This window comes from Sturnus vulgaris, chromosome 2 (genome assembly GCF_052056855.1).
Source record: "Sturnus vulgaris isolate bStuVul1 chromosome 2, bStuVul1.hap1, whole genome shotgun sequence".
Lineage (NCBI taxonomy): Eukaryota > Metazoa > Chordata > Aves > Passeriformes > Sturnidae > Sturnus > Sturnus vulgaris.
The window spans coordinates 32,605,875-32,620,820 of NC_142244.1; the positions used below are offsets into that span (position 1 = coordinate 32,605,875).

The 14,946-nt window shown below is 41.6% G+C and overlaps 1 protein-coding gene across 1 annotated transcript in view; it reads right to left on the minus strand.

Moving 5' to 3' along the window:
• Nucleotides 1-14,946, minus strand: part of LOC148224709 (uncharacterized) — a 32,687-nt gene that overhangs the window by 7,739 nt on the left and 10,002 nt on the right. The window contains 2 exon segments of the mRNA XM_088155899.1: nucleotides 3,355-3,569; nucleotides 4,000-4,069. Of these exon segments, the coding sequence (XP_088012025.1) occupies nucleotides 3,355-3,569; nucleotides 4,000-4,069 (285 nt within the window).

The window sequence follows — 14,946 nt, forward strand, 5'->3', positions numbered from 1 at the left end:
GAAGAATCTGTATCTGTTGACTGGTCCCAAACAAACCCTTCATAGCCATTAGGAAGAACTGCAGCAAGACAGTGGGGAGAAGGATTAGAGGCAACCTTTGTTCTCACAGGCATGAGGCAGTCAGCAGATACTGGAGGTTTACTTTTTAAGAGAGAAAACCCCAACAGATTTCATGTAGTGCCTCTGAAAGATACCTGCTACATATCAGAATTCTTTTTCCTACACTTGTATCACATCAAGAAAGAACCATTTTGTCACCTATTGCAGACATTGATGCATCAGGAAAAAATAATAATTCCAGCTTTGCATGCTCAATAGGCTTTAGGCGCATCTGCAGTCAGTTTGGTTTGCTGAAAATTAGTTTCAACATCTCAGAATTTCCTAGCTTTCTTTGCAGAGAGGCCAGGCTCAGTTCTCAGATGCTGAAAGTAAGTCCCAGCATGCAAGGACAATTAAGAGAAACCAAGGCAGAGCACAACTGCTCTGCTGCAGAATTCTCTGCAGCTGCCTTAACACGCTCTGCCACAAGGCTCATGCACCCATGGGTTTTTGTAAAGCCTTCCTGGCAAATGTATCATCGTGGATACCCCTGTCCCCACAATGATACAATCGCCTACAAAAACAATCCACACGTGACTCCACCCCCTTGTTTTTATATAACAGGAAGCATTGTCATGAGTACCTGTGTTGGTTTGGACTGTGGTAGAGCTGATTTCCTTCACAGAGGCTACTGTGAGAAGATAGAAATACTGTTGACAAGATAGAAATGTTTTTGTTATTGCTGAAGCGCTTACCCAGCATTCAAGGACTTTTCTGCTTCTCATACCACCATGCTGGCAGGGAGGCTGGTGGTGCATGGGAGGAGGGACAGCAGGGACAGCTGATTCCAACTGATCCAAGGGATATTCCATATCCTGTGGTGTCATGCTCAGTATGTGAAAGGGGCAAGAAGGGGGAAGAAGAAGGGAGACAGAGATATTTGTAATGATGGTGTTTGTCTTCCCCAGTCACTGTTATGTGTGATGGAGCCCTGCCATCCTGGGAATGGCTGAGCACCTGCCGATCCTTGGGAAGTAGTGAATGAATTCCTTGTCATGCTTTGCTTGTGTGCCCAGGTTTTGCTTTACCTCTTAAACTGTCTTTATCTCAAGCCCCGAGTTTTTCACGTGTGCTTTTCCCAGTCCTGCTGTGCATGGGGATCAAGCTGGGGCTAAACCATGACAGAACCACAGACCACATCCTTCCGTTGCCATTGCTGTTTCTATGTGATAGTCCAATTACCTCTCAGTGTATCCATTATTATAGTTTATAATCTCAAGTTTTTTTTCTTATTCTCAGAAAGGTAACACTATTTTTTTCTTTTATTGGTTGGCTTTAAATGCAGTAATTATTCACTTGGTAGTATCATGGCAGTGCTCATGCTGCTTTTCTTTTTCTCTCTTCTGTCCCCAGGATGTCAAAGAAACTTCAAGCTCACAGTTTGCAATTTTTTGTTTACAATGACTGTAATTTGCTTACTACGGGCTTGGTGTTTGTCTTTGTAGCTTGGTGTTGCTTGAGAGCATCCTCCAGGTCTTGTGACTCTGCCTATGAAAAGGCTTCATTTAGGAGTAAGAGCAAGCCTTGATTTTGCAGATTATCTGAAGGGATGGGAACTGATGGGGACAGGTAACAGGCTACATTTATCTCCCTGCCTTACACATTAGTGGCACAGTCTTGTCTCACAAAGTGTCAACACATTGTTGCTCACCTAATCAAGTGCCTGCAGTAAACGTTTTTTATATTTCTCTTTAATGGCTTCATTTGAATCTTTCTTGTAATGAAAAATAGACTGTAAAGCACAGGACAAAATCCTTCAAAACATGGTCATTCTACTAGCAAAATCACTTTTTATTTTTCCTGTTTTTTTTCAGATATTACAGAAGAACCCATTATTTCTGATACAGCCTGCTTAGCTGGGAAGAGCTGTTAGTGTCCCGGAGAAGGAAATGAGAAATGAGAAACATAGACTAAGGTGTAAGATGTAGGACCAAGAGACTGAAGAACAGAACACAAGGTATCAGACAGGTCATCTCAGAAATGCCCCTAGGTTATCCTTCAACAAAAGTTGAGCAGAGTACTTAAGTCACTAATTATGTCTGTTCATATGGAACATTTGTTTGTATATATTGAATTCTTTTAAAAAATACATTTAGGGTTGGGGTTTTTTTGGCTGTCACTGCCTAAATAATAAAACTAATAGTGGAATATTATTTTCCTGCCTTGATCTTAGTCTGCCTGTGATCTCAACACTATTTATTCGGGGTCTTACCCATTGGACTTAAATTAATTTAAGATTATTCTGTCCTCATCTCCAGTGTAGAGCTCCATTAGTGTCCTTACTGTCACTTACAGACTCTCTTCCATGAGGTGTCTTTCATTTAAAAACACAGAAGTCACCTCTCTACTTGTTTTGAAGGACTATGTGGTGCTATCAGCTCCTCAGGTCATGTTCAAAAGGCAATTTCCAAGACGTGCCAGCAGAGACCAGTCTTGTTGCACCTTAATGTTCCTTTGTAACCTCTCAAAAGGACTTGCAGGCCATGAATTCAAATAAATGTGAGTGAGAGGAAGAAGGGGAGACAGATCCTTGACTTTTATTTCCAAGTCTTTCATAGGAGGCTTTTTGGGCTTTGGAGGCTATGCTGCATAAGACTTCAGACAATGAAAAACAAGAATATGTAAGGAAGATTGAGGGGTGTATTTTCAAACAATTATATTCTTTTAGTGGGTGAAGTTCACAGGAAACTAGAGATTGCATCATTTATATCTGTCCTGCATTCTTTGGAGCTTACAGGAGCAGCAGGTACAAAGAAGTAGGCCATACTATAGAGATTTACTACCCTGAGATTTATAGATTTTTTTAGAGACATTAGGTAGCTTTCCAGTGCTTTTGACTACAACCCCATAATCCACTGCTTTTGACTACAACCTCACAAAGTAAAGAAACAGCTCTTACTCAGGACATATCTGTGCACTGAAAATATATGATGGTGGAAGGAGGGATCTGATTAATAATTTGGCTTAGAAGACAGAGGCTGCTGCACTGCTCTGTCTGTCTCGCCTTCAAAATATCCTAGGTCTATTGCCCCAACTTCTACCTATCTTCTTCCTCCTCTTCCTCTACCCCTCTCCTGACTGTCTCACGTTTTTCAAAGACTCCATCGCTCACTCAGAGAGGTGGGGATTTTATCTTAGTGTTCAACCCCCTCGCTACACCGTGTGATCGCTCGCAGCACAGAAATATGTGGCTTTATCCTTGGGTGTCAGATTCTTGATTGTCATCACAGAGTAATCAGTATTCTGTCTGCTTACTTCAAATTTGGCCTCACTGAAACCATCCTCATAAACGTTTTGACTCCATGTGCTACTGCTGACTATTAACTTCAAACCACTTCTTGGAGGCTGCTGGTACCAGAACATATAGGCAAGATTACTATAATTCTGGTAGCAGGAGATGGTCAAAGAGTCTCCAGCTCTCTGAAGGATTCTGTCTGGCCACTGTTCAATGTAGGCTCCAATCCCAACACCTGTAATAATAAGAGAGAACAGGAGAGAGTGAGGAATAGGAGTACAGATGATGACCAAAGGAGTCCTCTACCTAACATTAGCCCTGCATGGCCTGGATGAAAGCCCTGCTGGAGACAAATCTCTTGTCCCCCACCAGGTAACAGAGCAAGCACAACAGCCAGCATGGCCCTCCAGCTCTCCCAGGACAGTGTGCTCCTGCTCACTGTGAGGTAAGAGTTAAGAGAGACCGATGCCCCTCCCCTTGCCCAGATTTGTCTGTCAAGCTTGGGCAGAGAAGAGAGAAGGGACTGTCCAGCTTTGATGCTTTCTTTGGTGAGCCAGTAATAGCAAAGCTAAATATTAATGTGGCTCCAAGTTCTGCTTTAACTTTTCCACAAGAGAGTGTTCTGAGCTCCTGACACAAATATGGAATTTCTTGCAGACCAGTACCTTGCTGGCTGAATGCTGAGTTGTCATTCAGAGCCTGAGAGGGTCTGGGTGTTGGAGGGCAGACAGGAACCTAGGATCAATGGATTCATAAATGATCTTTTGACCCATTTCCATCAGTGGATATAACTTGGGCCATCTTTGCAGAAGGATTTCCAGCAAAAGTACACCTGTCTTGTTGCATTCTGAAGAGTTGCTCTTAATATCTGGAGCATGGTATCTCACAACCCAGAACTTGTTAGTCAGAAGCAAAGATGATAGATCAAGATCACAAAGGCACAAAAATTGTGTTTAATCATATCGTAATTTCTTCAGTTTTCCAGCCAGGGATGCATATTCCCTGCTGGTTAATCTTCCTGGGAGCTCTAATTCACTTTTACAGAAAACAAGACATCTCTGCAGCCATTTTTCTCAAATCAAGAAATGTAGTTAAACATAAACTTCATGAACATTCTTTTTTGTTTCTGGCCTGACAGATACATCCTAGTTAGTCTATTCTATATATAGAACATATTCTATTCTATTCTATTCTATTCTACTCTATTCAGCTCTATATATAGAACCTATGCCACTCTCCATTATTTTCTGAATATGTAAGATTCAAAATTATTATTGCAACTGCTTCTTTTCTCCCTAGTACTTTCAATGGAACACACACATTCAATTCCAATGATCTTCAGTAATCCTGACATTGCAGCCTCCGAAATCTGTGAGATCCTTCTGAGGTTTCATCTTCGTCCCTTTTTTCTCTTTTTCTCACACTTTTCTTTTTAAGGGTCTATCTGTGCACTGAAAAGATAAGACAGTGGAAGGAAGAATCTGGTTAATGATCTGAGCAAATCTGAGGACAAGCCATGAGACAGGAAGGAGAGTAGCTGTTTCATGAGAAACTCCTTGGAATAGTGGCCTTTTGTGCAGACACAATTTAGGCTATCCAAAGAAGTATTGCATAGGAGAAAAATGTCCCTTAGAGAGAGAAGAGGGAACTGTAACCATAGAATTCACAATGGCAATGAACCTAGAGATCTCTGGTTTGCTGTTGCCACTTGGAAATCGTACAGCTGTGAGCACTCAATAGCCATCTCATTAAACTGCTGTATTTTGAAGGTGACTGGTAAGTTCATTATCACAAGGCCTAAAAATTGCCTTTGTCACTCAAAACTAAAAGTGCTCAGGAGTTGAGAAATAGAAAGGATCTGTGGTATTACCAGAGCTGAAAAGGTGGTTTGCAGTGCTTATGAAAAAGGTCTGAGCTAGGACTGTAACATGATTTTCAGGAACCGGTAACTTACTGAAACAGAATTTTTAAAAACAACCCAAACAAAATACTAAAAATAAAATAAAATTTAAAAATCACCCTCAAAGTGACCACCATGTTGTTTATATTCCTTCATGATTCCACAATGAACTAGTTTTCCAGAAACTTTCACCGGGCATTTGGATCAGCAGTAATAATTCAATAATTCCAGACAACATCAGCATGAATGTGTTTTATGAAGATGATCTCTACAAAAAAAATCAGAGGCTGGAAAAAAAAAGAACTCAGTATGTCACTGCTATATGAGAAACAACACTTTCCCAGTGCTTTCCTGCTGTTTGTCTGTAGCCTGACATGAACGGGGAGGAGATCATGGACCTGAGGATGTTCTGAGGAGCAGAGGAGTGCTCCTTGAGAGCAAGGAGTGATGTGTTACATCTGCTGCTGAGCAGTTCCTGAAGTCAGGAAAATACTGGCTACAAGGGTGCCACATGTCTGGATTTCCCTGCCTCAGAACAGTTCACTGTCTTTCAGAGCACAGGTATGTTTATTTAGCATGACTGATCAGGAGACTTAGATGCCACCAGGAAACTGAATTATCCGTCTTGGCCCTGCAGGAGTCTCCCAGCAATGTTGGTGACATGAAGTGTGAGGATCTTCTAACAGGACATGCTCCTAACTGATTCCTGCTCCTTGCTCTCACCAGCTATTCTTATCACTTCCCACTTCTTTTTTTGCTGCAATCACACGGTGTGTGTCACTTCAGCATCTCCATATCCAGCTTTGCCACATCATGGAGCAGCACAGCACGTTTGCTACCTGTGATAGCCAAGTGCCATGCTCTCCACATGAGCACATGAGAGTTGGCTCATTCTCAGTGGTAGGTAAGCAGACTGCCAGGGCCACAGCCTAAAAACAGAACCCAAAATACACAGGTGTATAGCCACACTTTCTTAAAAACACCTTTTGCTTTTTTATGTGCTGTTTGCCTTCCTCTGGAGAAAAGGTAAGTCCTAGGATATGCAATAAAAACAGGAGCATGGACAGGCAATGACAGGTTGGGGAACCCTAATAATACTCTGGCCTCAGCTTTCCCATGTCCATCACAGAAGAGCAATCAGTTCATCAAAAGTTCAGCTCTGAAAGCAATGGAGACAGAGGCACAATGGGAGGAAATTTGTGCCTTCTGCTATTCCTCACAAGTAACAGCAGTTCTTTGTGGTTTATTTTCTCTGCCTATGAGCTTTTGCCCTGAAGGAACACCTGGGTCCAGCTCAGAACTGTATGCATTCCCATCGAAGGGAAGAAAGGCATCCTGTGATTAAGCAGTATGTGAAGCAGGTGAATAAAATGCTGCAGTGCACACTGTTTCTTGTAAAGATGCCAAACATGTTCCTTCCACAATAGGAGCTATGCCTGGTCCCCTGGGTATGTTTTCCTCCACTGTTATTGGTCCTGTCCTCCAAAGTCCATAATCAGTGAGCTCTGTCTTCACACACAATTTTCATAGGGCATCTCGGTTCTGTGTGGATCATGACTATGCGAAAGAACTTTGAATTCTCTAGCTTTGTACTCTTTTCCTGGTGCTGAAGAGGTATCTGTGGGGAAGTAGTGGCCTGGAACACGATTGTGCTTCTGTAGTACTAATCATCAGAAATATCTGCTGCCTTATCTAACCATACCAGCCGTGCCTCGATTCTTTATGCTGATTATGGGTTTGTATTTCTGAAGGCCTTTGCTTTCGAAGACAGAGGCTGCTGCACTGCTCTGTCTGTCTCGCCTTCAAAATATCCTAGGTCTATTGCCCCGACTTCTACCTATCTTCTTCCTCCTCTTCCTCTACCCCTCTCCTGACTGTCTCACGTTTTTCAAAGACTCCATCGCTCACTCAGAGAGGTGGGGATTTTATCTTAGTGTTCAACCCCCTCGCTACACCGTGTGATCGCTCGCAGCACAGAAATATGTGGCTTTATCCTTGGGTGTCAGATTCTTGATTGTCATCACAGAGTAACCAGTATTCTGTCTGCTTACTTCAAATTTGGCCTCACTGAAACCATCCTCATAAGAGCTATAATTCCATGAAGTACTGCTGACTATTAACTTCAAACCACTTCTTGGAGGCTGCTGGTACCAGAACATATAGGCAAGATTACTATAATTCTGGTAGCAGGAGATGGTCAAAGAGTCTCCAGCTCTCTGAAGGATTCTGTCTGGCCACTGTTCAATGTGGAGTGCGACCCCAAAACTTACATTTAAGAAGAAATAAGAAGAGAGAGTGAGGAATAGGAGTACAGATGATGACCAAAGGAGTCCTCTACCTAACATTAGCCCTGCAGGGCCTGGATGAAAGCCCTGCTGCAGACAAATCTCTTGTCCCCCACCAGGTAAAAGAGCAAGCACAACAGCCAGCATGGCCCTCCAGCTCTCCCAGGACAGTGTGCTCCTGCTCACTGTGAGGTAAGAGTTAAGAGAGACCGATGCCCCTCCCCTTGCCCAGATTTGTCTGTCAAGCTTGGGCAGAGAAGAGAGAAGGGACTGTCCAGCTTTGATGCTTTCTTTGGTGAGCCAGTAATAGCAAAGCTAAATATTCACGTGGCTCCAAGTTCTGCTTTAACTTTTCCACAAGAGAGTGTTCTGAGCTCCTGACACAAATATGGAATTTCTTGCAGACCAGTACCTTGCTGGCTGAATGCTGAGTTGTCATTCAGAGCCTGAGAGGGTCTGGGTGTTGGAGGGCAGACAGGAACCTAGGATCAATGGATTCATAAATGATCTTTTGACCCATTTACATCAGTGGATATAACTTGGGCCATCTTTGCAGAAGGATTTCCAGCAAAAGTACACCTGTCTTGTTGCATTCTGAAGAGTTGCTCTTTAATATCTGGAGCATGGTATCTCACAACCCAGAACTTGTTAGTCAGAAGCAAAGATGATAGATCAAGATCACAAAGGCACAAAAATTGTGTTTAATCATATCTTAATTTCTTCAGTTTTCCAGCCAGGGATGCATATTCCCTGCTGGTTAATCTTCCTGGGAGCTCTAATTCACTTTTACAGAAAACAAGACATCTCTGCAGCCATTTTTCTCAAATCAAGAACTGTAGTTAAACATAAATTTCATGAACATTCTTTTTTGTTTCTGGCCTGACAGATACATCCTAGTTAGTCTATTCTATATATAGAACATATTCTATTCTATTCTATTCTATTCTATTCTATTCTATTCTATTCTATTCTACTCTATATATAGAACCTATGCCACTCTCCATTCTTTTCTGAATATGTAAGATTCAAAATTATTATTGCAACTGCTTCTTTTCTCCCTAGTACTTTCAATGGAACACACACATTCAATTCCAATGACCTACAATAATCCTGATATTGCATCTTGCAAACAATTGGGGCTACTTCTGAGGTTTTTCTCTTTTTCTTCACATTTTGTTGTTATCCCATATTTGCCTCATACTCTAGAGAGATTTATGTCTTCCCTTACTTTCTAGACATTTATATAAATGTCATGTTCTGTCTATGAGCTTGGGAATATTTTACTTTCTTGGGGCCTGAGGATTAGTTCCTCAATCCTCCGGGATTCAGAGCAGTGGAAATCTCAAAAATTTGGTAGTGATTGTTCACTCTCTCACTTTTTGCATCCTTCTTTTTAAGGGATTTAACAGAAATTACGTGAGAAGCTATAGCTTCTTCCCAGTCAAGAATGAAAATGCATTTTATATGATGTATAAAAATTTTGTATGATCTCCAGTGTAATGGACACTTTGCATCTAAGAAATAGGGGTTTGGCCAGTTCTTGGGTTTTCTCAGGAGAAATTACTCCTTACGTGTGCTGCCATGAGATTGAGCTCTGTGCTGGAGATATTACAGTTTCAGTGACTTGTCAAGGAATTGCAGATAATATGGACCTCTTTGATTTTTTAAGTACCTTCCATAACTTTTATATTGTTTGTTGATTTTTTTATGCTGTTTTCAAAGTCAATACATCAGTTAGCAAATAAACATGAACAAATTTAATATACTTCCATATCCTTTTATGTTTCAATACTGATTATTCTTTGATGTATATTTTTAGCTTTTGTTCTTCACAAGCTTTTCTTCTTTTTGTGGAAGGTTTATTTTTATTTTACTTGTTCTTAATTTGATTTTAAAGACATTTTGCCCTTTCACCTTAGTGCTAGGATGGGACACTTTTAGACACTTCCATGGACCCTGCTGAGACAGTTCCATGGGACACTGCTGCTTTCATCAATGTCCCAAAATGCATGCCTTTTGCATTAAGACTGGTCAGGATTTTTAGTTTGATTATTGTCTCTCATACCAAACCTGTTAAAAGCCTTTTTTTTCCAGTAGTAATCAGACATTAAATCCTGGAGGGAGAAACTGTTTCAGAGACTTGATGGGAAATATAACGGATTGTGGAGACTGTGGGAATTAATTCTAAGATTGTTCTACATAAGAACTCTGAGACAAGGCAAAATCATTTCAGTGCAGCTGTGTTACACCTTCTTCTTTAATCACTTATGTTAGAATTTATTACTCATTCCAGGATGAAGATTTTTATTCAGATTATCTTTTCTGTCTCAAGAAACAAAAGATGATTGCAGACTCTCCAAAGGAAGGAAGCATCTTCAAGATGTAACTCGGGACCTCTAGTGTGTCTCTGGGGAATTGCTTAATATGTTACTGCCTTTTGAAGAGTAGCTAAATTGACAACTCTCATTTTTTAGTTCAAAATGTCGATTTCTTTCAGTCTATTTTCTTTTAAGATTAAAGATTAAACAAGACAAAACAAAAATGCACCAAGGTAAAGGCAGGTATGGTCAATATTCCCAGGTAAGACTCTGAACTACTGTACTTGGGGAAGAATAGATGCAGAAGAGTGGAGGAATGCAGTTATAAAATGGGCGACTCACAGATAAACAGGATGCTAGTGAGTATGCTTGTCTGGATATGCTTTGTATTGGTTTAGCTTCGTGTAATCCCTGTTTTACTAAGCTCCATTTCTAAGCATTTACCTGAGGGAGGAACTGTATTCTATGTGCATGTGTTTTGTGTCTGGACATCTAAGGTGAGGAGCTGGAGTCAGACCACAGGCACCAGCAGCTGGAGAGACCAGAGTGGGTGAACTTAAGCAGCAGACACTGGAGTAGGGCCACAGGAAAGAGGGACCATGTATTCCCCATGCTGGCAGCTGTGAGTGTGTCATCACTAGTGAATGTGAGGCCAGACTACCTGGCAAGTAAAGTGAGGTGACCTGGGCTCCAGGTGCGTGTCTCTAATGGTAAGAAAAGTGAGAGCTGGCAACCAGAGGGAGCAGGCGAGTCCCAGGCATTTTTTGGAGAGGGAGCTGTGTGAGAGGTGTGTGTGTGTGGATATAATGGTGACTGGAGTGGGGCTGCAGCACTTGAGGGCTCAGAGGTCCAAGGGCAAGCATGTGGTGACTGGGATCCAGTGGCAGCCACTGGACTCAGTGTCTAAGCAGGAAAACCTGTGGAAAGTTTGCACATTGTACATGTGTATACATATATTTCCCACTATTGAACTCTTGTGTAGAACTTTGATTTCCCACTGTGAACCCCAGCCAGAGAGGGACAAAAGATGAGGCCATCAGTGCTGTTTCTGTGGGTGCATCTGTGTTGATCCATGTCTTCAGCTGTGTATACATGTATGTACACTTGGTATTTATCTGTATAAATACTGGGGAGACACTCTCATTCTTACTGCCAGCTGGGCCGGGGGGCTGTGGCAGCCTCCTCTCTGTCAGCCCAGCCTAACATTGAGCCTTGGAGGAAAACTGTGACATCTCCTCCCTAAGGGTAAAAGAGACCATAGAAGAATGATGACACTGAGGAAAGGGCTGAGGTACGCTGCCCACATGGAAGACAACCAAGGGAATAAGGAAAAGATTCCTGCTAAAGAGTGTTTAACATAAACTGGGCGTTCCCAGTACTGGCTTAGCAGGGGTTTGTGCTGGATTTGGAAACTAATGTCATGAAATAGAGCATCAGGCAAAGGTGGTCATCCCTGTCCCAAATGATAAAGAAAAATGCCTGTGAGGAAGGCACTGACAACCCATTATCAGACCTATATGTAGGCTTAGTTCCTAGGGTCTGGAGTAGGACTGCATCCAAGTCAGTGGTGACTGTGAGTATCAGATGGCTCTTTAGTTTTAGGGAATTTAAGGCATCTCAGGCCAGTTCCTTTCAGTAGTCTACACTAGTACAGAAAGTTTCTCCAGGGCCAAGTCTTTGCAGATAATTCCTAGAGAAATCCTTTCTACTCAGGCTTGCCATTCCTTGCCAAGTCAGACTCACTCTGCTCCTTTACAACTCTCACCCTCAACCAGTCCAGTCGAATTCTATTTCTAATGGAAGTAGCTTGTCTGCTTGTTTGGTGAAAGTTCCTCTTCCTCATCCACTGTATTTCACTGTGCCAGCCTTGCTGGCTGCCACCTCTAAATTTCTTCCCAAGTTTTTCAGACCATCTGACTTTCTACATCACTACCTGAGTCCTTCTTTGTCTTCCTTTTTGTTTCTCAAACTTTCCATCCCATATTTTTATAGCAAAGAGTCAGCTTCTAGGTTTGAAGATGTTAAAATTGCTCAGTTTGTATAGGCTTAGGGTACAAAGACTGTCCAGGGAAGGTGCTTCAGGCTGCTCTCTTGCAGATCATGCACTGGATGAGATGGATTAAATAAATACTTTCAAATCTGATGTCCCCCATCTGCTATGTCCTTTCAAGGCCCTTCCCTTCTGGTCCAGTCATTTGCTGAAGATTACTGGGACACAGAATGTTTCCCACCTCAAAGGCTTTATATCCTTATCTGTCTTGATGTAGGACCCCTGTTCTTACGATTTTCCCACCCACCTTCCTAGTACCATGCTCTTTTCTTGATTTTTATTCCCTCAGTGCCTCTGGCCACAGTCATCCAGACTTCAGTTCCTGAGCTCAGGTACTCTGAAAGAAGTCATAACTTTCCTTCTTCACACCCTCCCTCCAAAAATTAACAAAAACCAGAATGGCTGCAAGGTAGTGAAGAAATCAGAGGGGACATGAAGACTCTGCAGAATTGGACACTGTTGGACACGGGATGTTATAGCAAAATGTAAGAAACCCCATGTGAAATATTTTTTGACAGTACTGGAACAGCGTTCTCCAAAAATTCGTCACTATACACCCCTATAAATAAAATATTTTTAAACACATATGCCCAGTATATGTACATTTAATAGCCAATAATTAGATATGTGTAACACTAAAATTCTAATGCTTCCACCTCACACCTCAGTGCATTGTCTTGCACCCCACTTTGAAGAGTCCTGCACAGGAACATCAAAAGTCAGCAGCATGTCACTGAATATGGATTACAGATTCAAAGTCTAGAAGATGCACAGACCTTCACCAAACACTCTCCTCGTCCCCCACCAACTGAAGAGTTGATGTTTCCAGTCCTAGGTGTGCCTGTCCAGGAGCATTTCACTGCCAGAAGACAGTTGGGTAGAGAGGAGCAATTGTTCCTCTACCACAAAGCTCTGTGAGATCACAGAATCACAGAATATTCTGACTTGGAAGGGACCCACAAGGATCATCAAGTCCAACTCAAAAGTGAATGGCTCATACAGGGATCAAACCCATGACTGAGGTGTAAAAGGACTGAGCTCATGTTTTATGCTCCTGGGAAGCTTTACCGCTGTCAGCCCATAGTCTCAACAGGTTTCTCTTTCCCAGGATCTTGCATCAGCCTGGACAAATGTATTTCCTTTATCTGAGTCCTGTGATGATACAACTGACCAAAATACTTGAACTGGGAACATGGAGTTCCAGAAAAACAAGCTGCTATTGGTTGTCCATTTATAATACCTAACACAGCTGCCCTTCAGTCACCAGTCCTCCCCCTTCCTGAGCCCATGGAGCCACCAGCTTTCTATTGCAGCATCACTTCATGAAATGAGAAACTTGTTTGCAGCAATGGATGTACACCCTTGAGTGTATTCTTTGAAAGATACTATAAAAAAACCTTTCAATGAGTCTGTGGGATGTTTAGCAGCATTGAGCATAAGGAGTTCTTTATGTTTCAGACAGGAATTTCTCCTATGAAAGAAAAAGAAAGAAAGAAAGAAAGAAAGAAAGAAAGAAAGAAAGAAAGAAAGAAAGAAAGAAAGAAAGAAAGAAAGAAAGAAAGAAAGAAAGAAAGAAAGAAAGAAAGAGAAAGAAAGAAAGAAAGAAAGAAAGAAAGAAAGAAAGAAAGAAAGAAAGAAAGAAAGAAAGAAAGAAAGAAAGAAAGAAAGAAAGAAAGAAAGAAAGAAAGAAAGAAAGAAAGAAAGAAAGAAAGAAAGAAAGAAAGAAAGAAAGAAAGAAAGAGAGTTGTCAGAGGGTGTTCTAATCTCAGCTATAATTCAAAGGGGTCTGTTCATCCTCCACAGTTCTCATGGAAAGGCCTGAAGGGCTGCTCTGAGGCTTCTTGCTGGATGACCTCTGAATCATGCATCAGAAACACCATATGCCTTCATTTGACATCCGTTTGCCCCATGTGCAGGGCACACACCATGGAGATCTGGGCTTCATGGGAACCTCTAGAAGAGGTGTCGAGAGGCTGTTAGGAGAATGAGAGGGGCTTGGGTGAGGTATGTTCACTAGATACAATCAAGGACTTAGGAACACAAGAGCCACGGGAATTAGGATCCAGATCTTTGGATGTGAGTTTTAGCAGTAGCCTGGGAAGAGGTCAGGAGTTTGCTCTTGCTGATTTAAGCAAGTAACATAGGGAACCTCAGAGATCGTGTTCTTCTTGGGGACTATCAGCCAGCCCTATATGATGCAATTCCTGCTATTAAGAATAACGTATAAATTAAAGATCAGAGTAGATTAAATAAGTTACAAAGAAAAACAATAAAAAGTACCAAGATAAAGGGAGGTATGGTCGAGATTCCTGATTCAAATTGCACACTTGCTATATTCACATGAAATTTGTGTGGATATTATATAAATTGTAAATCCCAATGAAAGGAAGGAAAGGGAAGGAGCTGCAGCCTAAGGGTTACTTTACAGGATATGAGAGCTATAGATCAGGAAAAATATTGTTCTAAGACATTGATCTACTTCTATGCCAATGGCATGTTTTGGAAAAACAAATTAAAAATCCACAGATCAAACGAAACACTATGGTAAACTGGAAATTTTTCTTGCTCCACTTAGTTATGGTGGGATTGGACAGCTTTGGTAATTTTTGACCCTCTTAGTCCTATTATGGACATTTTCCTTTCCCACAGGAAGCTTCTAATTCTTCTTTTGTTCACAGGATAAAACATGCTTGCAATAAAGCTGTGCACTAATACTAGTTTAAAGGCCAACAGAATTCACACACCCCCTTGAAGGAGTTCCTGGCCTCAGACTTGTGCTTCAACATGAACAAAAATTTGTCTGGACAGTGACACTGCGCTTATCACTCCTCCAGGACCAACATAAAATAAATCAGAAATGGAGTAGGAAGAGTGTTCCTATTTAGTCTCTCAAGCTATTCCAGCATCTCCAAACATATGGCTTCTCTTTCCTGTCTCTGGAGAGAATCCTGTGTCCTTCAGGCACTAACATGATGAAGTTGGCAGCTGCTTGGAGAAGGAACATGATTATTCAGCAAAGCATTCGGCTTTAGTAAACTTTGCATCATGACAGAAATCCC